This window comes from Pristis pectinata, chromosome 9 (genome assembly GCF_009764475.1).
Source record: "Pristis pectinata isolate sPriPec2 chromosome 9, sPriPec2.1.pri, whole genome shotgun sequence".
NCBI lineage: Eukaryota > Metazoa > Chordata > Chondrichthyes > Rhinopristiformes > Pristidae > Pristis > Pristis pectinata.
In genome coordinates, this window is record NC_067413.1 from 31,510,959 (window position 1) to 31,537,492 (window position 26,534).

The following is a 26,534-nucleotide window of genomic DNA, read 5'->3' on the forward strand; positions in this document are numbered from 1 at the left end:
AATAAGATTATATGGTATTTAGGAAAATGATCTATTACTGTGCTCTGAGAATGATTAGAATGTGGGGACTTGCTGCCGTAAGTTGTAGTTGAGGCAAATAACTATAACATTTTTGAAAGGAAACTAGATGAGCCCTTAAGCAATATTCAAATAGAAAGATGTATAAAAGGTTAAGATAAAGAAAATCTACGAGAGTCATGTAGAGTTTAAAACCCAGCACAGACAGCTTAGGCTGAATGGCATGATTCTGCGGTATACTATGTAATTTTGTTACTTTTTTTTAGTAAAAATATCTTTCCACATTTTCTTCTAAGGTTTTTGTTTGTCCCTCATTTGACTGATCAATTGATTCATGTACGTATTCTGTGTTTGTAGAAAACCACAGACTCGAATCATCGTATCAGAATCATTTAGTTCTCAAAGTGTTGGTGGTAAGTTTAATAAAAGTCCTGCATTTCTCCGAATGTCACCCACAGTATTCAAAGGACCCAGGCTCTGGGGTTAGATTGAAGAGAGATTACACCAGCTAGCCCAGTATCAAAAAAGCTAGGTGATTTTTATTGAAAGGATTGGTAGATTAGAAATTTCATTATAAAAATGCAGCATCGAACAGTTTCCCACAAGATGCAGTCAATTAATTTAAACCTGAATGTTGGTTGATGTTTGCTAGCCTATGAAATAATATAGATCCAAGGCTGGTGTATAGAGTTAAGATGCACATCAGCCATGATCTTGTTCATTGCAGCAGAAGTTTAGGGAGCTGTGATCTATTTAGTGTTCCTTTTACCAATAATTGGAGAGAATCAGTTCATCTGAACTAAGTGGCGACAGGGCTACTTAGCTAGTTTTGAATGCATATTTAATACATCTGTAGGCAGCTGGATCATTTATACTTACACTTTTTAAAGATCAGCTTCAGGTCATCTGTAATGAAAACTGCTGGTAACCATTCAGCTGCAACTCTTCTATAGAAAAACAATGTCTGAGGGGTTTCAGAATATGAAGGGTTTTGATGTGTTTGACACAGTCAACGATCCCACTGGTGAAGGGTCCCAATACAAGGGATCAAAAATGTATGGTAATCACCAATAAATTTAATGAGGAATTACAAGAGAAAACTTTACATGCAAAATAATGAGACTGGTGGAAGAGTTGAGGCTAAGTTCCTTCTAGGAGGAAGGAATGTATTGAAGGAATAGAAGGATGTGCTAATAGCATTAGGTGAAGAGGCTGCTATGGAGCATGTATACCAAATTGATAAGTTGGACTGCATGGCCTGATTGTAAATGCTGTGTAAGAATTACAAAAGTAGTGGCGTTTTCTGAATTTTCCGACTTCTGTTCAGGAGTGGTTAAGTAACTCATCAGTTTCCTGCTCTTCCATCTATTTGTCAGTGACCATATTTTAATGTTGAACAATAATGGTATTGGTTTTGGATGCTGCAGTCATACAGCCTTCAGATATATACAAAACTCGTGTAGTAAAATTATTTGAGTATTTAAGGGTTATCATTGATGGATAGAGGAAAAGTGAAATCAAGAGGTGCCAATGAATGCCAAGAGGAGAGGGAAGGACAGGAAATTAATGCAACTGGTGAAGACAGTTCATATCTCAAAACAAAGTCAGCCAGACATTATCACAAGGGGTAAAACTCCATTTCTGGTTGAAATAAAAGAATACCTGCCCACTTTGCTGCATAAATGGATGACTTGGCAAGTCATGCAGAGGGAGAACAAGGATAAAAAGAGGGACTGACAATTCAGATATTTCAATAGTATTCAAAATTATTAGAAATTTCATAGTTAGGATTGACTTTTGCAAATCTAAGAACCGCTGAAGTAACAGTATCAGAGTAACCACCATCAAAGTAAAGATAGGAACTGATGAGTTTATTTTTTTTATTCCAATGTTGCATTTTGGAATTATGTCATCCTATCTTAATGATTTTCTTACACAAATAATTTTCATCTTTCCAGTTCAATTTCATAAATTGTTTTGCATCCCTCTTCTACATCGCATTTATTCTTCAGGATATGAAACTTCTACGACAGGTAAATGATTTTTGAAATTAAGTGACTTGACTGATTTGCTTGTTGAGTATCATGGGTGGGCAAGTAACAAAGGCTTCAGTTTGTAGCAAGGGGTCCTTAGTTGTTCAGCATTTAGCCAGAAGTGCCTTCCCTCCACATTTGTTTTAGTTTTTGCATTTGCTTTGTAAGTCACTATTTATCCTAACTGGTAATTACAGTCCTAATGTGGTTGGTAGGTATCCTCAATAGTTTCTTCTCTTAAAATCACAGGACCACAAAATCATTGCAGCCTGAAGTAGTCAATTTACCTCAAGGCCATCACTTCTTTGCAAGGGCAGTCGGTTTTGTTTTCTTTTTTTTTCTGCAGTTTTCCTTAATTTTTGTTTTGAAAGCAGCAATTGTATATGCTTCCTCCACCCAGATCAATGACTACCCGCTATGTGCAAAAATGTTTCCTCATTTTGTATCTTGGCCTTTTGCCACTTACTAAATCTGTGCCCTAGTTCTTAACTCTTCAGCCAGTATCCTTTATCCAGACCCTTTAACAAATCTAAGCTATCACCTCTCAACCTTCTCTGCAATAGGGAGAGCTATCCTGGCTTCTCCAGTCGATTCAGGAAACTGAAGGCCCTCATCTCCAGATCATTCTACTACATCTTTCCTGTTCTCTCCCTCGGGCTTTAGTGCAGTGACCAGAACTGGATTTAATACTCTAGGTTCAGTCAAAGCAGTGTTTTGTAAAGGTTTAACATAACCACTTTGGTTTTGTCCTCTCTACTTCTATCTATGAAGCCAAGAATCCTTTGCACTCAATCAGTCCTTTCACCTTCAAAGATATGTGCATGTATTATATTGCCTTTTTGTTCTTCCTACCAAAATATATCATTTTACATATCTCTGCAATTATTCCCAGCTGCCATGTGTCTGCATATTCCACCAGTCTGTCTTTATCCTCTTGAATCCTTCAGCTCTCCTCTTTGTTCTATTCTATGCCTTTGTTATGTGTCTTGTATAGATTTTGAAGTGATTCCTCGTACATCCAAGTCATCAGTATATCAAGAAAAAGTCATCTGCAGTTACTGGGTTTTTGTTTATACAATTTTTGTTCTTTAGATATGCTATCAAGTGGTGGGTTTATGTGGAAATGTGACCTTGACCTTAATGGCGCACGCACATCACAGACATTCCCGTTTATTCTCCAACCCTCCCTCCACTCATCTTAAAACATGCTTGATTTCCCATCTTTTCCTAGTTTTGATGAAAGATCACTGACCTGAAATGTTAATTTTGTTTTTCTCTCCACAGATGCTGCTTGACCCATTGAGTATTTTCTGTTTTTATTCCACTGTTAACCTACAACTCTTGCTCCACAAATATCCTCTTGTCTGACTGGATGTAAAATCTCCATTCCTGGATGAGCAGCACCCTTGTCAGCTCACCAATGAGAAGATTAGGAACTATTCTGAAATTTCATGTCACAAATACCATCTTGAATTCCCACCCATTTAATCTCATCTGTCCCCTTTTTCCTGTCCTTACTTATCCATTCTTCTTGAATTTAAAGGTAAAGAACTTCAGGGTCTTTGGCCAATGTTTATCTATCAATCAACATCACTTAAAAAAGAAAACGTTATTTAATCTCTCATTGCTGCCATTTATAAATTGACTGCTGTGTTTCCTTCATTACTATACTGACTACACCTCATTTGTACATCACTACTAAAGTGCTTTTTGAGATTCTGAATTCATGAAAAGCAAGTCCTTTTGGTGTGTTGAACCATGAGCTAAACATTAAGTGGCTATGCAGTTCCCTGTCCCAACTTGCATCTTCAACTAGTCTGACTCCAATTTAAAATTTACCTTTCTGCTCCTTGGCTCCATCAATGACTAACCTTCCAGCTATGAGACTTTCTGCTTGGAAATTTTTCCCATTGGCCCCGTCTGTTCTTGATCTGGCCCTGTCTTTTATGCCTACTCCTTTCTTTCATCTCTCTCTAATCTTTTGCTCATGTTCCAACCACAACATTATGTGTTGTAGCAAGTTTACTTGAATGACAGGTGCGGTGTACTGCTCTATTCTTGCTGTGGCCATCCTTTATGTTTGCGCTGGCTGGTAACTGTTGAAATTAAGAGCAGTAAATCTAATCTCCAGCTCAAATAACATGAGATGTAGTTCAATATTTAAAATGTTCGATCTCCTTGAAAGCTCAACAAGGTTATCCCAGTGAAACCAGAAGGCTCTTAGCATTCATTTAGCTAATGCTGGGGAAAGAAAACTGGCATACAATTCGCTTTTGAGCAATTGAAAAGTGGGTGTAGGCGCTAAAAGGGATCTGGCATTACTAGAAATGTCTTTGAAGAAGGCAGTACAAGCTAAAACGCACAGGAGTTTTGGTTTCATACATAGAAGCATGGAGTACTAAAGCAAGAAAATAGTATTAAGCACTGGGTTAGGCCAGCTGATGTTTATCTGATTCTGCACCTCGTATTTTAGGAAGGCTATCAAGACCTTGCAGAGCCAGAATGGTACCAGGGATGAGAGATTTCAGTTATCTGTAGGGACAGGAGAAGAAAATATTAAGGAGATTGAATTGGGGTTTTAATAGAAGAGGTATTTCTACCAGCTATGGTGCTTGAAAGAGTGATGAAAGCAGTTTGCATCGCAATTTTTAAAAGAATTTAATTAATACTTGCAAACATGTAAATTTTTACTTTTCATGATTCCACAAAATATACAGAGGGAAAGCATAAGTTGTACAGTTCTTTCACAGAACCATATGACAAGATGGCTCAATGGCCTCCTATGCTATGTGATTTAACAAGGCAGATGTACGGTGCACTAGTGAATCCTTCCATCCGGAACTAGTTCCCTATGATGTGAGTGAATTTAATTTGTGAATAACGGTTGCTTGGCCAAGATGCACGTGGCCACCCAGTTTTAGTCTGTACCTCTTCATGGCTCAAAGGGAAAATGTACAGATCTATTTTGTTTTATTGAACTAAAATTTAAAATACTCAATAACGTGCCTGATATATTTTGTGCTCATTATAGAATCTGGCTGCCTTACTCATCACCTCGCAGATACTCAACCAGTTTGTGGAATCGTTGTTTCCTTACTGGCTACAAAAGCGTCGTAACAGGAAGATCAAGAAGGAACTGCATATAACAAGTTTAGAAAAAGAACTTCCATTAGTTGAACAAGTCAAGATGGAAGGAGAAATGGACAGATATTTGGTGTGTTTCTGTCACAGTTATGAGGTTATACAGCCTGCAAAGTTTCATCAGAGCCCTTCAAATTCTTAGGAATGTCTTCTACCTCAGGCCTACCTTAGATTGTTAATATTACGATCTTATATTCTATGTGAGGAATCTTGGGGCAAGTTTAATTTGACTTAATGTGATTGGAAATGGCTCAATTGCCTGTGTCCAAAGCATTTTGTTTCCATCTTGCATGCAATAATACATATCTTTACCATTCCTCCTCCTTTACACTTTAGTTCTTCACTTTCTCTTCCCCTCAGGGCATTTTACAATATTAAGCTGCTAGCTAATATAAGTTGTTCCTCATTCTACCATTTTCCCCATGAGTTTCTTGTTCCTTTCCACTTTCCCTCTCTTGGTTATCAAACCTTATTCCCTCTTCATTTCATACTGTCTTTTCTCTCATTCCCATTTGTCTATAGCTGGCCCTCCTTTACTGCTCTTTCCTCGGCCCTTCCTAGTGCTTGTTCACAACTCCCCTGCTCCACTTTGAAATAGTATCACACATTCTTTGGGGTCTATCTGAGAGGGCATGTAAATTGTAGTTTAAATTTTCATCCAAAAAGTGTTCTTTCCTTCACTACCACGTGGGGAAACTTCTAGCATTGTGCTCAGCTTTCTGAAGTGGAATTGGGGAACTGAATTGCCATCTAGTGGCTCAGAAACAGGCAGCCTTCCCTCCATGTCACAAAGTGCTAAAAAGGATGATATTGAGGACCTTGGCCCTCAGTTGGAGCATTGTGTATGGTTGCAGGAAGAAAATAGAAAGTGCACGGTAGATTAGTTTGTGTGCTATTTGGCAAGAGATTAGATTCCCAAAGTAAAATTAAGGTTTTATTCAATAAGACTGTTGTGGAAATGGGAAGACATTGGGGACTTTTGAAGTTAGGAAGGGTTGTGATAAAAGTTAATGTCGATGATTGATTGGCCATATCTTAGTAGCTCACACCCTCGCCTCTGAATCAGAAGGTGACAGTTCACGTCTCCCTCCAAAGCCCTGAACACAAAATTTAGGCTGACTCTCTAGTGAGATACTTTTGGTTGCTTTCTTTTGGTTGAGATGTTAAATCATCTGATTTATCAGATGAGTTTAAAAGATCCCATAGCACTGATCTGAAGAAAAGGAAATCTACCCAGTGATATGGCCAATATGGATCTCTCAACCAATCAGTTCAATGATCTAATTGCTGGTTGTGGTTCATTGTGCAAATTGGCTGAGACATTTCCCACATCTACAGTAGTGACTGGCTGCACTTAAAAATACTCCATTGACTGTAAAGCAACTTGAGAACATCCAAAAGACAGCGCCACTCCACAGTGCAGCGCACTCAGTATAACATGAAGCGTGTCAAGGGTGAGACTTGAGCCCTTGTAATTCAGATGAGAGTGTCATCTGCTGAGTCACAGCTGATCCTTTATGTAAAGCTATAAATGTGTTTTTTTACTCTTTTTTTTCCCTCCACGTTCTCGTAGGGAACATTTGATGATTACTTGGAATTGTTTCAACAGTTTGGCTTTGTCAGTCTTTTCTCCTGTGTCTACCCACTTGCTGCCATATTAGCAGTTTTGAACAACATCACTGAAGTCTACTCTGATGGGCTTAAAATGTGCTGTGTCTTCCAACGGCCGTTCTTCGAGCCTGTGGCTGATATAGGAGTATGGTTGGTAAGCAGAGTTATTGCCTGTTTTCCTAAAGCATTTGAGAAGAATGAAAGGCGATCTCATTGAAATAAGAATGATTGAGAGGGACTGACAGAAGATAGAAACTGAGAAGTTGTTTCCTTAGGCTGGAGAATCTGAAACCACAGGATCACAGTCTCAGTATAAGGAGGACACATGAGACTGCAGATGCTGGAAATCTGGAGCAATACACAAATTGCTGGAGGAACTCAGCAGGTCAGGCAGCATCTGTGGAGGGAAGTATACAATCGACATTTCAGGTCAAGACCCTTCATTAGGACTGGAAAGAAAGAGGGGAGATGGCCAGTATAAAAAGGTGGAGGGAAGGGGTTGAGCAAGAGCTGGCGGGTGATATGTGGATCCAGGTGAGGGAGGGGGGAGAGTGGGAATGATGCAAGAGAAATTCCTTTTATGCAGAGGGTAGTGAATCCTTGGAATGTTTTCATCCCTTAGTGACTGCTCATTTGAGTATACCTAAAGCTGAGACTGATAGATCGTTGGATATTAAGGGAATTGAAGTGGGTGAGATGCAGGATCTTAATGATGAGACAGGTTTGAGTAGGCGTATAACTCATTCCTGCTTAACTTATGTACTTGTATACTATTCTGTTGTTCCAAACTGAGCTCGTGTTTCCGGTCGATGGCCCTTCATCGGAAGTCTCAGATGCTGCTCCACCTGCTGGGTGTTTCCAATATTTACTGCTCTTGTTTTACATTTCTCATATTTGCAGTGTTTGGCTTTTGCATCCAGTTGGTATATTAGGTCATTTAAATCTTTGATTTATATCTCTATGCCAAACACACTCCAGCACCAAAAATACTCTCTTTCAAACTGTGTTCAATAGACGGTTCACACATTTCAAGGCAGATGACTGTAATTTCCATGACCCCTTTGAATGCTCACAAGCTTTGGTACAGATGGTGTTACGAGGTTTCACTTTTAAGTCCTTCAAAGTATCAGGTGTATGTGAGGACAGTTGCAGCCACCAGTTACTTGATGATACAAGAAGAGTTTAAAACCTAAGAAGAAACTAATAATGTGACCATTGTGGGATGAAGGTTGATGTAAGCAGATAGAAATACTGCACTTTATAGTTTGTTTTTAGAGTGGAGAATTTTCTCAGTTAGTGCTGTCAGGATTTAAAGTTGTCCAAAATGTTCACAATTTATTTCCTTTGAGTATTTTATTTTCTTTAACAATTGTTATTTATTAGGCTTAAAAGCTTTATGGATAACTGTGGGAAAATGTTAATCCTTGGATGCTATTTATTTATAATATTTTGCTAATTTTAGTCCCTAAAACCTCACATTAACATGAATATTGATTTTTAAAATATTATATGCTTTTATTGATCATTTTCCTATTTCTATAGCTAGCCTTTGAAACGATGGGAATTATTTCCGTGATGACCAACTGTGCATTGATTGGGATGTCGCCCCAAGTGAAGTGGCTTTTTCAGAGAAATGGTATAGAACTTGTCTTGCTGGTTGTGGCTATAGAGGTAAGTTAAACTAGTGGACTTAATTGGGATTGAATGTGCATTTTGTATTAACTGAAGAATTTCTTCCTTCCCTCCCCTTCTTAACCCCATGTTTTTAATCAAGGATTAGTTGGCTTTGTTAGATTTGTTGTAACATGTCAGCAACATAGAATAATTTCTGTTCATATGGGTATATATAGTCTATAACCGATCTATTTAATTTGCAAAACTGATGAAAAATTCTGTTTCAGACAATGAGCCACAAGTTTATGCAGGGCAATTTAAATAGTTCAGTGTTTTTAGTTTGTTTGCTTTGGAGTGGGTGAAAATCAATTGGAAATTAAATATACTCATTTGATCTGTCTCGGAATGGCTCAAACTATACTTCATTCCCTGATTAAAGTATGTAACAAAAGTATATAAATGACCTAAAATATGTCAAGGGGAGCAATTTGATGGAATCAATATACATAGGGAAGGAAATAGGAATGGCAGTTTAAGGGGAAAAGCACCCCCCCCCCCCCCCCCCAAAGCCTGCTGATTTCCATCCAAGGATATTAAAAGAAATAGGTTGAGAAATAATTGGTACATAATTTTACATAACTCTTCAGATTTGGGATTTGTGCTTTTAGAGTCATAGACCAATACAGCAGGCGTACAGGCCCTTCAGCAAAATTAGTCCATGTCAACCATGTTGTCCACCCAACTAGTCTCAATTTCCTATGTTCAGTCCATATCCCTCTAAGCCCGCCCCTCCATGTACCTATCCAAATGCTTCTTAAATGATACTATTGTACCTGCCTCAATCATTTCCTCTGGCAGCTCATTCCATATACTTATCACCCTCTGCATGAAAAAGTTGCCCCTTGGGTGCCTTTTAAATCTTTCCCCTCTCGCCCTAAACCTATGCCCCCTAGTTTTATACTTGCCTATTCTGGGGGAAAAGACTGTTACCATTCCCCTTATCTATGCCTCTCATAACCTTAAACATTTATATAAGGTCACCCCTCATTCTCCTATGTTCCAAGAAATAAAGACCTAGCCTGGCCAACCTCTCCCTATAACTCAGGCCCTCTAGTTCTGGCAACATCCTTGTAAATCTTTCTGCACTCTTTCCGGTTTAACCACATCTTTCCTATAACAGGGTAACCAAAACTGTGCACAGTACGCTGAGTGCGGCCTCACTAACGACTTATACATCTGCGACATAATGTCCCAACTCCTACACTCAGTGCCCTGACTAATGAAGGTCAACATGCTGAATGCCTTTTTCCCCACCCTGTCTACCTGTGATACCGCTTTCAACAAACTATGCATTTATATTCCAAGGTCCCTCTGTTCCATTACACTCCCCAGTGCCCAATCATTCATAGTACAAGTCCTACACTGGTTTGACTTTCCAAAATGCATCACCTCACACTTATCTGTATTGAAATCCATTTGCTTCTCCTTGGCCCACTTCTCTAACTGATCAAGATCCCCCTGTAATCTGTGATAACCTTCTTCACTATCAACAACACCTAATTTTGTGTCATCCACAAACTTACTGATCAAGCCTTGTGTATTCACATCCAACTCATTTATATAAATAACGAATAATGAGGATCCCAACACCAATCCCTGCGACACATCACTAGTCACCGGCCTCCATTCCGAAAAACAACCTTCGACCACCACCCACTGCTTCCTTCCTCTGAGCCAATTTTGAATCCATCTAGCTAGTTCTCCCTGGATTCCATAGGACCTAATCTTCCAGACCAGCCTGCCATGCGGGACCTTGTTGAAGGCCTTGCTAAAGTCCAAATAGACGACATTCACTGCCCTGCCCTCATCTACCTTTTTGGTTACCTCTTTCAAAAATAACTCTTAAAGTTCCACACACAAAGCCATGGTGACTCCTCCCAATCAGGCTCTGTCTATCCAAATTGTGGTAGCTCCTGTCCCTCAGAATTCCCTCCAGTAACTTCCCCACCACTAATGTCAGGCTCACCAGCCTGTGGTTCCCTGGTTTGTCCTTGCTCCCCTTCTTAAGCAATGGAACAACATTAGCCACCTTCCAGTCTTCGGGAACTCCACCAGTGGCTAACAGTGAAGCAAATATCTCCGCAAGGGCTTCTGCAATTTCTTCTCTAGCCTCCCAGAAAGTCCGGGGATGCACTCAGTTAGACCTTGGGGATTTATTCTCCTCAATGTGCTGTAAGGCTGCAAATACACCTCCCTAGTAAAATGAATGTTCTCCAAAACATCTCCACTAGTTTCCCTTTTGTCTTGAACAACCCCGATTTTCTTCTCTGAGAGAAATATTCATTAAAAATCCCACTCACCTTCTGTAGCTCGAGACATAGGTGGCCCTGCTGATCTCTAAGGGGACATTCTCTCTCGCTCTCGCTCGCTCTCTCTACCCTTGTACTCTTTATATAGCTATAAATCCCTCTTGGGATTTTCCTTAACCTTACCTGCCAGATCCTCTCTTTGACCTCCTGATTTCCCTTTTAAGAGTATTCTTAATCTTTTAATAGTAATCAAAGGATTCACTCACCCTGACCTCCTAAACCCAGTGTATGCTTTCTTTTTCTTGACCAGAGCCTCGATATGTCTCATCAGCCAAGGTTCCCTAAACTTGCCAGATTTACCCTTCACTCTAACAGGAACATGCTGCTCAAGAGTCCAGGATATCATACTCTTAAAAGCCTCCCACTTGCTGTTCGTTCCTTTTCCTTCAAACAGGCTCACCCAATCAACCTCTGCTAGATCCTGCCTAATTCCCCTAAAATTAGCCTTGTTCCAATTTAGGACCTTAACCCGTGGGCCTGTCCTACACTTTTCCATCACCATCTTAAAACTAATTGAATTATGGTCTTTAGTGCCAAAGTGCTCCCTGACTGCTAATTCAGTTACTTGTCCTGCTTCATTCCCTAAGAGAAGATCCAGTGTAGCACCCTCCCAAGTAGGGCCTTCTATATATTGACTCAGGAAACACCCTGTCCAGGCCCTTAACATTCTGGGTAGTCTAGTTAATACTGGGGAAATTAAAATCTCCCACTAATACAACTATTATTCTTACATCAATGAGCAATTTCTCTACATACCTGCTCCTCAAGTTCCCGCTGACTATGGGGGGGGGGGGGTCTATAATACACCCCCACTAGAATGACCCTACCCTTCTTGTTTCTAACTTCTACCCATATGGCCTCACTGAACGATTCCCTCAATAACATCATCTCTAAGTACTGCTGTTACGTCCTCCCTTATCAAAAAGGCAACACCCCTCCTCACTTACCAGTACCTCTGTCATGCCTGTAGCATTTGCATCCTGGAATATTGAGCTGCCAGTCCTACCCTTCTGTCAGCCATATTTCTGTTATGACTATAACATCCCAGTCCTCAGAGCCAGTCCACACTCTGGGTTCATCCGCCTTACCTGTTAAATCTCATGCATTTAAATAAATGCAGTTTAACTGAGTATTCCTTTCCCTTCCCCTGGCTATCCTGATTACTAACCTTGCTCTTGCTGGCTACTGCTTTATCCCATGAATTGCCCCCAACCGCCCCCCCCCCCCCCACCCCCCAACACACCAATCTGGTTTAAACCCTCCTGTGTAGCATTTAGCATTAGCAATTTTCCTTGCAAGGGTATTGATCCCTCTCTGGTTCAAGTGCAACCCATCCCTCTTGTACAGGTCACCTCTACCCTAGAAGAAATCCCAGTGGTCCAAGGACCTGAATCCCTACCCACTGCACCAGCTCCTCAGCCACAAATTCATCTGGCCTATCCTTCTATTTCTGACCTCACTAGCATGTTGCGCTGGGAGTAAACCAGTGATCACTACCCTCAAGGTCCTGTTTCTTAATTTCTTACCTAAATCCCTGTACTCACTCTGCAGGACCTCATCCCTTGTTCTACCTATGTCATTTGTACCAACATGTACAACAACCTCTGGCTATTCACTCTCCCCCTCAAGAATGTTCTGCAGCCGCTCAGAAACAAAACATCCATGACCCTGGCACCCAGGAGGCAACACACCATCCTGGCATGTTTTCTGTGGCCACAGAATCTCCTGTCTGTCCCCCTCGCTATCTCCTATCACTATTGCCCTGTCTGACTGCACCCCATCTCTCTGGGCCTCACAGCTGTTCACAGTGCCAGAGACCTGGCTACTGCTGGTAGTCCCTGAAAGAACATCTCCCTTCAACAGTATCCAAAGAGGTATACCTATTAGTGAGGGGAATGGCCACAGGGGAACCCTTCACTGACTACCTGCTCCCCTTACTTTTCCTGGTGATCATCCATCTATCTGAAGCCTGTACCTTGGGTGTGATCACCTCAGTAAAAGTCTCCTCTATGATGCTCTCAGCTTCCCATATGATCCTGAATATCCAAATCCAGCTCTCTTTTCTTGACCTAGTCTGTCGGGAACGTCCCACCAACGTAGTGATCAGGGAGACCATGAGGTTCCCTGACTTCCCACACCTTGCAGGAGGAGCATTCCAATGTCCTAACTACCATCCTGCCTACATTGAATCAAGTGGTAAGGATCAACAGCAAAATTAAACCTTGCCTGTCCTTAAGTGTGCCTCCTCACTGAAGCCTTTTTAAAGATCCACTCTCACTCCCAACACCAGGGCCACTTACTCAGCCTCTTCATGTTGAAGCCTCTTGAGCCCAAGCCTCAGCTCCCTACTCCTCCACTGGCCACTTGCATGATTAGATTAGAAACTTGCAAATTAAATTAGAAACTTACAAATGTCACTCTGTTTTTAATTCATGAGAGAGAGAGAGGAGTTAATGATAGCTCTGGACAGAGTATTTAAATCTGTCACTTGGCACAGAGGGACTAGGTACTTGGCCAGATTCAGTTGAAGAAGCAGGAAGCATTAATTTGTGAAAGTTATATTGTGTGTGACTAAAGTAAATTGTTTTTGAGGATCTGTCTAACAAACTTAGCTGGGGATCAGTTGTTTATGTGGTCTTAGAGAAGTATTTGATAAGGTCTGGGCAAGAAACTGTTACTAAGAATAAGGGTGCATGGAATGGGGAGGCGGGCTTGTAAATAGTAGCTTGTGGGAGGTGGGAGGTAGGAGGCATAAGATGCGGGAGGAATGTACTTTGATCAGCAGAATGTGAAGTTTTGATTCCAGTTGTCGGTATTGGGTCCTGTTGTTCCCCATATACAGTATATCAGTGACAGATGAAGGATACATTGTTGTATATCCATGTTTATAGATGACACCAAGAATCTCAGTAAATTTTGTAGATAGGAACAACAACTATCGTAGGGATACAAACAGCGAAAATGAGTGGGTAAAACTGGCAGATGGAATTCAATGTGAACTCTATCCAGTGTGGATCCAAGAATATTATCTCAATGGTGAGAAACGAGGAACTGTGGATGGGCAGAGGTTTAAGTGTCCAGGTAAACAAACTATCAGTGTGCACCAGTGTAGAGAGTAATCACAAACCCATTAAAACGTTCCTCTTTACCTCGAGGAGGTAAATTGGGGGGGTGTTCCTTTAATTATGCAGAACCTTGTTCATTCCACCCCCAGGAATAGCACTGATTTTTCCACTTGTGGAGAAACTCTTTTTTTAAAAAAAAGAGTTTGCAAACTTAAAGTACAACAAGGAACTCTATTTCCAGAGTGGTGAGAATAACTACCTACTACAATACATAATTAAGGTGGCTATTAAAGATGCATTTAAGGGGACACTACACAAACACATGGAGACAGGTATGAGACAGATGCTAATTAGGTTTAAATGGAGGGGTAATATGAGATGGCTTATGTAGAGCTTGAATACCACCTGGCCAAAAGGCCTGTCCCTACCTATAAATGCTGTGCAACTTTAGAGAATGTACAGTGTCAATCCACCAGGATTATAACAAACAGGTTAAATTCTGAGGACTGGTTGCATAAATGTGGGAACACTTCCTTTCAGAGGCTTAAGATTGATCCAAATGAGTTTTTTTTTAAATAACCAGATTCAGTAAATGTGGATGCAGAGAACCTAGTTTCTCAGGTAGGGAAATTCGGAGCAAAGAGGCATAATCTGGAAATCAGAGCTTGACTATTCAGGAAAAGTCAATGGAAATCAGTAAACTATCCTCAGAAAATTGAAGATGATGGGTGTCAATTTGGATTGGAATGGGAATCGAGATTTTTATTAGCTGAGGTTATCAAGGGGTTTGTACTAAGTGCAAGGGTAAATGAAACTGAAATACTAAGGAATGATTGGACAGGGAAACATGCTTTACCTGCTGAGTGATCTATTCCCTCACAACCAACTTAGTACTCTTTCCTGGATACTGTCACAAACTCTGCTGCTTTCTACCCAGATTAGACTGGTGGATGTGAAAGATCCCACGAAATCATTTTGAAGAAGAGCAGAGAAGCCCTCCCTGGTGTTTGGGTGTATTTACACTTGAACAGCATCACCAGAGGCAGATTATCTTGTTACTTTTATCACACTGTGATATGTAGGAACTTGCTGTCCTGTATTTGTCTATATTATGTCGGTGACCACAATTAGGCTGTAAAACACTGAGACATCATACCCGTATACCAACATTTTGTTTTGCATTAAATTGCTCTGAAGCTGTTGAGTTTTATTTTCATTAGTGTCATGAACCCTTTCATTAGTGACTAACCCCCCCCCCCAGTTATGTGATGACATTGATTTTAGATTAGTAAAACACAATTTTTAGTCAGATGCAATCAATTCTTTCAGTTGGTGATAGTTTATTATTATTTTACCCACTAACACGTTAATACCAGCAGGGGGAGTAGTGGGACGATGACAGTAGAACATCAATGGACTAAGGATTTTTTGTAGTAAAGCATTCAGTAGTGCATATTCATAGTTGGACTTGACGTTGAAAATTTGGTTTATTTATTTATTTTGCATGTTAAATTACTGGAACTGGAAGTTGTGTTACGTTAGTGAAGGAATCTCTGATGTGAATGGACAGGGAAAGCAGCCATGTATGTTCCAATCTAATGTGTTTGAAGGATTATGGACAAAAGAGAGCACTGGGGTAAATTGGTTTATTATAGTCGCATGTATTGAGGTACAGTGAAAATCTGTTTTGCACGCCATCCATACAGTACTGATTTCATCCACGTACTGATTTCATCACATCAGTACATTGAGGTAGTTCAAGGGAAAACAATAACAATGCAGAATAAAGTGTTACAGAGAAAGTGCAGTGCAGTGCAGGCAGACAATAAGGTGCAAAGCCATGACGAGGTAGACTGTGAGGTCAAGAGTCCATCTTATCATACAAGAGGACCGTTCAATAGTTTTGTAACGGCGGGATAGAAGCTGTCCTTGAGCCTGGTGGTACATGCTTTCAGGCTTTTGAATCTTCTGCCCAATGGGAGGGGGCAGAAGTGAGAATGTCAGGGGTGGGTAGGGTCTTTGATTATGCTGGCTGCTTTACCGAGGCAGTGAGAAGTGTAGACAGAGTCCATGAAGGGGAGGCTGGTTTCCATGATGTACTGAGCTCCGTCCACAACTCTCTGTGGCTTCTTGCGGTCTCGGGCAGAGCAGCTGCCATACCAAGCTGTGGTGCATCTGGATAGGATGCTTTCTGTGGTGCATCTATAAAAATCGGTGAGGGTCAAATTTTCATGCTGGGATTGTTTTGACCTTAACGCAAAGCTGACGATTACCTTGATTATTTGTTTATGAGATGTGGATGTCACTGACAAAATCAGCATTTATTGTCTGAACTTTATTGCTTCTGAATTGAGTAGCTTGCTGGGTCATTACCATTGGAGAGTTCAGAGTAAACCCCATCTGGCATCCAGGCCAGAGCATATGAGGGAGGCAGATTTCCTCCCCAGAAGGACATTTGTGAACCAGATGGGTTTTTACACTTACTAATACTGTTTTTTAATTCTAAACTTACTTAATTTCTTGAATTTAAAATTCACCATCTCTGAGTGGGATTCAAATTTGTCTCTGATCAAGCTGTTTAGGTCTTTGGATGCTAGTATCCTGTATCTTAATCACAATATTGCCATACACAAATCCTCAAATCCTCAAATCCATACTTGCAGGCTCTGTCATCAGCAAGGACAGCCTAGTTCCCTAATCCATAATGTGCTTCTCAGTAGCTTCAAAACCTTCACTCAACTTTTTAATCTATCATCTACTGTATGCCTTGAAATTTTGTGTATTTACAATTATAATACCAACTAAATTGGGAAAAGAACCTGCCCAGGAAGGTACCAATTAACCACCCATGTCTTGGGAAATCCAGTTGACCTGGTAATAACAAGTAATTCAAATACTTTGTTCTTTGGTATTGGTTTATTATTGTCACTTGTACTGAGGTACAGTGAAAAACCTGTCTTGCATACTGACCGTACAGGTCAATTCATTACACAGTGCAGTTACATTGAGTTAGTACAGAGTGCATTGAGGTAGTACAGATAAAAACAATAACAGTACAGAGTAAAGTGTCACAGCTACAGAGAAAGTGCAGTGCAATAAGGTGTGAGGTCAGAGTCCATCTCATCCTATAAGGGAACCGTTCAATAGTCTTATCACAGTGGGATAGAAGCTGTCCTTAAGCCTGGTGGTACATACCCTCAGGCTCCTGTATCTTCTACCTGATAGAAGAGCAGAGAAGAGAGAATGACCTGGGTGGGTGGGGTCTTTGATTATGCTGGCTGCTTCGCCAAGGCAGCAAGAGGTAAAGACAGAGTCCAAGGAGGGGAGGCTGGTTTCCATGAGGCACTGGGCTGAGTCCACAACTCTCTGCAGTTTCTTGCAGCCCTGGGCAGAGCAGTTGCCGTACCAAGCCGTGATGCGTCCAGATGGGGAATGTGGGGACATGCATGCTAACTTTACAATTATTAACAGACTGACCTTAAAATTTTGCTTTTCATTTGTATAAAAAGTAAATGTGCTACTCAAGAAACTTTAAAGTTGGAGTTGTTCATGTAGAGGTACATACTTTTGTATTTGTTCAGAATGATGAGGACCCTGTTTATTTAGTTAGCCTGGGAATTTTCTGATTGTCCTGATGTGAGGAGAAATTGCATCTACTTCCATTGGAACAATTGTCTGATAGCTGTAGTAAAACCTATGACTGAGTTTGACCAGGTGAATGAGTGGAATTTCACTGGGTCGTCCCAAAGTGTTTTACAGTCAAATTAATACTCATCACCCCTAAGCTGTCAGAAAGAGCATATGATTTGTACACATTCATTTCCTTTGCTACTGATGCAGCCTGACTGTATTGTCTACAAAATGCAATGCAGTTCCTCGGCTAGGCTACTCATGGATCACCTCCCAAACCCCTGACCTCCATACCAAGAAGAACAAGGACAGCAGGTGCATCAGAATGCCACCGTCTCCAGGTTCCCCTCTGAGATGTGCATTTCCCTGACCTGGAAACATGCTGCTGTTCCTTCATCATTGCTGGGTCTAAGTCATGGAACTCGCTGTGCAACAGCGTTTTGGGAGAACCTTCATCAGAAGGACAGCAGCCCTTCAGGAAAGTGACTCAACACCACCCTATTGGAGGTGTACAATCATTATTGGCCTTGCCAACAATGGCTAGATCCTGAAAAATTAATAGATTAAGAAAACTCCCTTAAACAGCAAAAGTAATAATGACTGACAGTTTTTTTTGGAAAGGTAATGTTGATTGAGGGGTGAGTTTTGAACAGAACATCAGGGATGATGTTTCTGCTCTTCTTCAAAGGAAGTGTCTGCCTGAGAGGACAGAAGGAATCTTTATCTTGGTTTAACTTCTCATCTGAAGCATGGCACCTCTAATGGCACACGTTCCCAAGTGTCAGCCTGACCCTTGTCGCCATCTCTCTGGAATGGGCCTTGAACTGACAGCTTTTTGATAAATTTTAAGATTGGATTTAAGTGCATTCAAAGCAGAATATTGTTGGACAGAGAATACACCATTACCTATTGTGAAGAGTTGTGAAAGCTGAATCCACAAAGACCCATTTATGTACAGCCTGCAGCAGATTATTTAGCTCAATGAGTCCATACTGGTATTTATGCTCCACACAAGCCTTCCTCACCCCTCCTCATCCTGGCCTTTAAATTGTCTCAGCCTCTTATTGTCTTTGTGGGTTCCATATCCTCACCAACTTATCCTGAATTTCCTTTTAGTTTCCTTAGTGTCCCAGTTCTGGCACAAGTAGATGGATCTCTCCCAGGGAATAAAGAGTTGGCAGAGGAGCTAAACAAATACTTTGTCTTCACAGAAGAAGGTATAAAAAAAACCTCCCAGAACGACCAGAGGACTGAGGGTCTTGTACAATGAGGACGTGAAGAAATTAGTATCAGTAAAGATGTACAACTAGAGAAGTTAATCAGCCGGAGGACTGATAAATCTCAAGGAGCAGATGACCTACACCCCAGCGTTTTTAAAGAGATAGTGGATGCCCTGGTTATCATCCTTCAAAATTTTATAGACCCTGGAATGGTGCCTGCTGATTTGGGGGTTGCAAATGTGACCTCAGTATTTAGGAAAGGAGGAAGGGAGAAAATGGAGAACTACTGACCTGTTAGCCTGGTAATGGTAGTTGGAAAATCATTGGAATTTATAATAAAATATGTGGATGTTCAGAAAGTACCACACAAAAGGTTAGAGAACAAGGTTAGAACATGTAAGTTGTCAGATCCAGTTATTTTCGAATCCGCTGGTTCTTTCAGGAGTCCAGGAATGAGTTGAAAACAACTTGGTGCTTCACAAAGTTTTATTGGAAAAGTTTAAGACAAAGAAACAGTCACAGAGCACATGGCACTAGCTTGAGCTGAGACAAAAGGAACAAAAGATGAGCTCGGGCCAGGGGGGAGGTGAGCTAGAGAGAGAGATAATTGGTATTGGTTTATTATTGTCACTTGTACCGAGGTACAGTGAAAAGCTTGTCTTACAAATCGATCGTACAGGTCAATTCATTACACAGTGCAGTTACATTGAGTTAGTACAGAGTGCATTGATGTAGTACAGGTAAAAACAATAACAGTACAGAGTACAGCTACAGAGAGAGTGCAGTGCAATAAGGTACAAGGTCACAACAAGGTAGATCGTGAGGTCATAGTCCATCTCATTGTATAAGGGAACCGTTCAATAGTCTTATCACAGTGAGAGATAAGCAAGAGAGAGATAGAGGCAAGAGAGGGAGATAAGCAAGAGAGTGATTAACAAAAAGCAACACCTTTTATACCTGAGAAAGGAGATAGTCCAATCAATAAACCTATTAGATACCTGTGGCCAAACCAACCAATGAGAACACACATATTCACCTGATGGACGAACCAATAAACTAGGAAGCGGCCATTCCTTGTGCAGCCACTTGAGGTGTATTAAACATTATGCATGTTAAAAGCTAATTAAAACAGTCGAATCCAACAACATGGAATTGAGTAGTATACTGGCTTGCACTGAGGATTGGTCAGAGAGAAAACAAAGTGTAGGGATAAATGGATTCTTCTCAGGTTGGCAGACCACGACTTGTGAGGTACTACAGGGGTTGGTGCAACTATTCATAATCTACATCAGCGTTGGCTGAAGGGATCAAATGCAACATCTTCAAGTTTGCAAGTGATATGACATAAGGTGGGATTGTGAATAGAGATGAGTATACAGAGAGGCTTCAAGAGGGATAAAGGATACTAAGTATGTGGGAAACAGCATGGTCGATGGAGCGCAATGTGGAAAATGAGCTCATCTACTTCAGCTGAAAGAAGGAATGTTAAGTATCTTTTTAAATAGTGAGAGATCGGGAAATATTCAAAGGGATCTGGATGTCACAGAAAGCTAACATGCAGGTGCAGCGGGCAGTTAAGAAGCAATGGCATTTTGACCTTTATTGCAAGGGGATTTGAGTACAAGAGTAAGAACATCTTGTTACAATTACATAGGGTCTTCTTGACACTGCGTATACAGTGTGCAGTTTTCCTAAAGAAAGATGTATTTGCTGGAGAGGGAGTGCAGTGAAGATTCACCAGACTGGTTCCTGGGATGGTGGGACTGCTGTATGAGGAGAGGTTGAGTCAGCTGTGTTCTGGTACTTAGGGCTTAGAAGAATGGGAGATGACCTCATTGAATATACAAAATCCTTGGATGGCTTGACAAGGTAAGTGCAAGGAATATGTTTCCCTGATTGAGAAATTTTGTATTAGAACAATCTCAAAATGCCACGTAGAAGTGGAATGAGAAATTTTTCAATCAAAGGGTGGTAATTCTTTGGAATTTTCTGCCCCAGAGACTGTGAAGGCTCGGTCATTGGTTGCATTAGGGTTAGGTTTAAACAGAATGATAGATGTCTAAGTCATAAAAGAATCAAAGGGTAGGGGAATAGTGGAGGAAAATGGTGTTGAGGTAAAAGGTCAGCCTCGATCTTGTTGAATGATGGAGCAGGCTTAAGGGACCTAAGAGCCTGTGTCTGCTCTTATTTCTTATGTTCTTGATCTTAAATTGTAAGTGAGAAGTTTTTAGGCTCAAGTCCCATACCAGAGACTTGAACACAGGGTCTAAGCTGATGCTCCTGGTGCAGTAATGGAAAACTGCTCTGCCATCGAAAGTGCCACCTTTCAGATGAGGAGTTAAACCAGGACTGTCAGTCATCTTGGGAGGTGCATATGGATCCCATGATGGGTCTCCATCTTCAGTACCAAATTACTACTTGATTTTAAAAACTTCAGTTAGATGCTGTTGGGCAGTAACTGGTTAACTACCTGTTGGAATAAATACATCCCATCTTCCAGACAGTTAATGTATCTCCCAGGGAATAATTGTATGAGTAAGCATTTCTTGCGTTTTGGATATTATGGGATATATTGAAATATGCCATATGTACATGATGTAGTTTTTAAAATAAATTTTGTGTATTTTCATTTTAATGTTGCCTACCCTGTATTTTGCAGCATGCTCTGTTGGCTCTGAAATTTATCCTGGCATTTGCCATCTCTGACATCCCAAGTGATATCCGTACTAAAGTGGCCAGGATGGAATTTGAGTCTATGGAGGCCCTGAAACGAAAGGTAAGGAGGGGATTTGTCTGTGATAGTTAATGATCAATTAAAGACTTAATATGTTAAGAGATAATTCCACCGCATGAATTTCAATTACTTGCGTATTTGGCATACACTCTCTTCCTTTTCCTGCAGTCTTCCACTAAGATGGTAGCAAACTGGATCACTTATCCAGATAAAGTATAAACTTTGGGCTTTAACTGATTGTGGGGTTCAGTGGATTAGCAAGCTTCTTGCTTGTATGCAGAGTAGATATATAATTTTAATAAAACTAATATTTTTTTAATTGCATTTTATTAATGATCTTTTACCAGCTCAGAATGGCATTAAGTTCTGGGCAGTTGGCCATACTTTTCAAGTATAGTCAGAACTGTAAGATGAAAAGTGTGGTAGTTGAAGTTTGACTGTAAGCTCTCTCAAATAAAAATGAGATAAAATATTGTTTCATTTGAGAGGTAACTATTGGCCAGGATAGTGCAGAAAGCTCCACTGCCTTACAAATAGTGCCGTCAAAAGTGCAGACAGGCCCTTGGGTAATGCATTGACTGGAAGCTAAAGTGACCTGCAGTCTGGAGCAGCTTTGTGACGTTGCTTGTGATTTTTGTATTTCTGAACTCACTATTTGTGATCAGGATACATGAAGATCAATGACCTTTGATATATGGCTTGCTGGTGTTTAGAAATATCAACGTTTATTCATGTAGCATTGAAGTTTGCTACATAAAAGTATTCACAAAGGTGAATGGCTGGTGAGAGATGGTCAGAAGAGAGAAGTTATTCCTTCCGTGCTGTGGATTTCCATGATTCCATATTCCTAAAAAGATTAGCAGAAATGAACTGTCCCTTAAGATGTGTGGGATCCACAGTAACTTGACAGTTTGGATTCAGAATTGGCTTGCCCATAGAAGACAGAGGGTAGTGGTGGAAGGGTGTTATTCTGGCTTAAGGTCTGTGGCCAGTGGTGTTATGCAGAGGTCGGTGCTGAGGCCTCTGTTGTTTGTAATTATATATAAATATCTTGGATGAAAATGTAGATGGGTGGGTTAGTAAGTTTGCAGATCACACAAAGATTCATGGAGCTGTGGAGAGTGTTGAGGGTAATCTAAGGATATAGCAGAATTTAGATCAGTTACAGATATGGGCAGGGGAAATGGCAGCAGTTCAATCTGGAGCAGTGTGAGGTGTTGCACTTTTGGAGGTCAAATACAGGGGGAAAGTACACAGTTAATGGCAGGACCCTTAACAGCATTGATTTAGAGAGGGGATCTTGGGGTCCAAGTCCATAGCTCAGCGAAAGTGGCACACAAGTAGATAGGGTGGTAAAGAAGGTATATGGCATGTTTGCCTTCATTGGTCAGGGCATTGAGTATAAGAGTCAGGAAGTCATGTTACAGCTATATAAAACTTTGGTTAGGCTGCACTTTTAGTATTGTGTGCATTTCTGGTTGCCCCATTAAAGGCTTTGGAAAAGGTGCAGAAGAGGTTTACCAGGATGCTGCCTGGATTAGAGGGTATGAACTGTAATGAGAAGTTGGACAAACTTGGATTGTTTTCTCTGGAGCGTCGAAAGCTGAAGGGAGATCTGATAGAAGTTTATAAAATTATGAGAGGCATTGATAGGGTAGACAGTCAGTATCTTTTTCCAGGGTAAAAGTTTCAAATACTAGAGGACATGCATTTAAGGTGATGGGAAAGTTTAAAGGAGATGTGCAGGGCAAGTTTTTTAAGCGGAGAGTGGTAGGTGCCTGGAAGTGGCTGCCAGGGGTAGTGGTGGAAACAGACAACAGTGGTGTTGGAGAAGCTGTTCAAACATGAACATGCAGGAATGGAGGGATATGGATTGTGCGCAGGCAGAAGACATTTAGTTTAATTCGGCATCATGTTTGGTGCAGACATTGTGGGCCAAAGGACCTGTTCCTGTGCTGTACTGTTCTATTTTTTATGTCCTATTTAGCAAAAAACAGTACAAATAGGAGACAACCATTCAGCACATCAAGTTATGGTCGTGGCCCTGCAAATCTCTCCATCAGTGCTACCTAACCTTCACATTTTCTGTTTATATTTTGCCTCCTTGTTTGAATGCAGTGCCAGCACATACCAAGGTATCATTGTTGTTTAGTAATGTGCTGATGAGCCAGCCCTGTATGGAAAAACTACCTTGCCAAGGTTACATTCACCACATGGAGAACTGCTGAGCACAGACTCTTGGCTAGACTGTGTGGATTGGATAAATGAGACTGGTATGAACTTTGCAGCATGTTAAAGCATTGCTACTGCGATTGGCACAACATGCAGGAATTGGGTGTTCTGAGAGCATCGGGAGCCAAGTATCTCCACTAGAGGAAGCCTGGCAAGTGGAAGATTGGGAATAAAGGCAATTGTCCCAATCAGTCCCAGATTCAAAGGAAGAATTCAATGCAGTCAGAAAGACAAACAGGTTTTGGCTTGCATTATCTTGGAAACAGCACCATCACTGGCTATTGATCAGTTACCTTCATATGTGATGTACAAAATGATTCTAGTATCATTATGCTGAGTCTGTCATTAATAAACAGTGCCCAGTGTTATTGCTTAAGCTGTTAAGAAATTAGAGTTTCTATATTTAAAACTCCTGTAATGTATCATTCAGGGAAGCATAAGCATCAAAGAGACTAAGTTGCAGTATTTATTATCATCATCAGTGATTGTTTAAGTGTTAGCCAGAGTCTTATAAAGACAATTTAGTGGGGAGTTCTTCTCAGGTGAGCTGGAACTGGTAGTTGGCTATTGGGAGGAATGTATTGTTCATAAATGCTCGCTTATCCCTTTAGCAGCAGAAAATTTGGCAGAAAATCTTTCAACTGAAATAGTGTAGCTGCAGGATGCAATGTTACTGTTGAAAATTGTTAGTTTTTGGAAATAGAAATAAAAGGTACCAAGAGATAAATAGACTGAAAGGGTCGTACTCAACATTTTAGAATGATTCACTGTCAGAAGCATCTTTAAGGATTTCAACATAATGAGATGCTACTTAAATGGAAATCTTAATTATTTGTGTGCAAAGACGTGATATATCTACGTTTTTGTTTCTGTAAGGTAAAGGTTCTGAGATAATAGGCACTTGTGTAGTGAATAGGATCAGGCCTTTTGAGTCCAGCTGCAAGGTGTAGCAGGTTAAAAATAGCACAAACCTGCATGACTTCTGTGATCTTTATAGTGGGAGTCATGAAATAGTGTGATGCACAGTATACTCTTACAAATTATCAGCAGTTCTCCAGTTCATTGTAAATGGAAATTGAGAAATGGTTATTTTATAATGGCAGGAGCAACAAACATTGATTTGCATGTATGTAACTGTGGCAGATCTGTTGTGGTGTTGCTCATAGTGAGTTGGAGGATATGGGTGATAAGTGATCTATGTCAGCAAAAATGTTACAGGCTTCCACAATGGGCAAAGCGGCAATGACAAGATGGGTATTGGTGAAAGGTAATTTTTGGTTAAGACAGCAAGTTAGAACAACTCTGCTGTTAAATCATATCCTGAGCACTTCTTGTCTACCTGAAGAGCAAGCATGATCTTAGTTTAATACAGTATATGATACAGGATAAAAATAGTATCTGTAATGGTACAATGCTCCCTCAGTACCCACTGGAGTATCAAGCCAGACTCTGTGTTTATAAAAACAAACATGGAACTTGTATCAATTGTATGGGCTGAAGCTTAATGGTGAGCTTTATGGTATTTCACTCTAAAGCAATATGTAAAGGTTGCAGAGTAAATTTTAAGTACTGCTGTGTGTAAACAGATCAAGGATATGAGCACAGGCAGCAATGTGGAGCTGAGGCTAAGGGTAGATCATCCAAGATCTTATTCAATGCGGGGCAGGCTCAAGGAGCCACTTGAATGATTCCTGTTACCTTTGTGATGCTCTGAGGTAGGGCTTCCTGGTCCGGAATGTGAGTGTTTCATAGCACTGGGTGGGGTGAGATAATGATGGTAAAGAGAGAATGGCCTGTGGCTTCACTTGGTGGATTTTGAAGCTGATCAGCAGAGGGACAGTGCTGGTCAGGAATACAGATCTTGGACCCAGCAGACTTTGATTTAGGTGCAACAGACTTGAAGGCAAAACACGACACAAGAGTAAGGCAGCTGCATAATTCCTCAAAAGGTTATAACCAGGTGCAACTACCCAAAAAAAAATGATGCTTGTCTATTCTTTCAGTACAAAGCCACTTAAAGCAAAAACAAATGGTGAGTTTCTCCTGTACTTTTCCTGGTTATAATGTAAGCAATTGAACTGTTGAGTATTTCCAGTGTTTTCTGTTTTTATTACTGGTTCTAATCCACTTTAAAGGACTGACGTCAACCAGTTCTCTAACTTGTTGCTGTACATCATTCTCTCTCTGAATTAACCCGTTTGCTAGGTTTGCTGTTAGTTAAGTATTTGCTGTGACTGATCAAATTGTCCTGTAAGGTGATGAGAGGACATGTTGGATATCCAGAAACTTGAGCCAGGTCAATGGTTTGTGCTTCACTGTGTTATACTAAATTAAAGGGGAGAAGAATCTACTTTTCAGTAGTTCTTTATCACACCCTCAAATGTTTTACATATATACATGTGAAAATATGAATTAGGAGCAGGAGGGACACCTGGCCCCCTGAATCTTCTGCCATTTACTAAGAGCATGGCTGGTCTGATTTTTACCTCAACTCCATTATTCCCACTTATCCCCAGCAAACTTTCACTTTGCTTGGCAAGAAACTATCTACTTCCCTCTTTAAAAACATTGTCTCTGCTTCTACCACCTGTTGAGGAACAGTTCTAAAGAATCTTGACCCCCTGAGAGAAAAGTTTAAATCTTAAATGGGCAATCTTTTATTAAGCAATGACCCCTACTTCTAACTTCTACCACATGAGGAAATATCCTTTCACAGAATCTTGTATTGCTTCAATGAAGTTGCAATTCATTCTTCTAAACTCCAGGGGAGACAAGCCTAGCCGAACCATTCTTCATAAAGCAGCCTCCCATTCCAGTATTGATTGAGCAAACATTCTCTGAATTGCTTCCAATGCAGTTTCATCCTT

At 40.6% G+C, this 26,534-nt stretch overlaps 1 protein-coding gene across 1 annotated transcript in view; it reads left to right on the plus strand.

Moving 5' to 3' along the window:
- The window catches only part of ano10a (anoctamin 10a), a 46,931-nt gene that overhangs the window by 17,870 nt on the left and 2,527 nt on the right, over positions 1–26,534 (plus strand). Inside the window, exons 7-12 of the mRNA XM_052022990.1 lie at positions 376–431; positions 1,977–2,051; positions 5,083–5,265; positions 6,766–6,957; positions 8,346–8,474; positions 21,361–21,477. Coding sequence (XP_051878950.1) covers positions 376–431; positions 1,977–2,051; positions 5,083–5,265; positions 6,766–6,957; positions 8,346–8,474; positions 21,361–21,477 — 752 coding nt within the window. The remainder of the gene's footprint in view (positions 1–375; positions 432–1,976; positions 2,052–5,082; positions 5,266–6,765; positions 6,958–8,345; positions 8,475–21,360; positions 21,478–26,534) is intronic.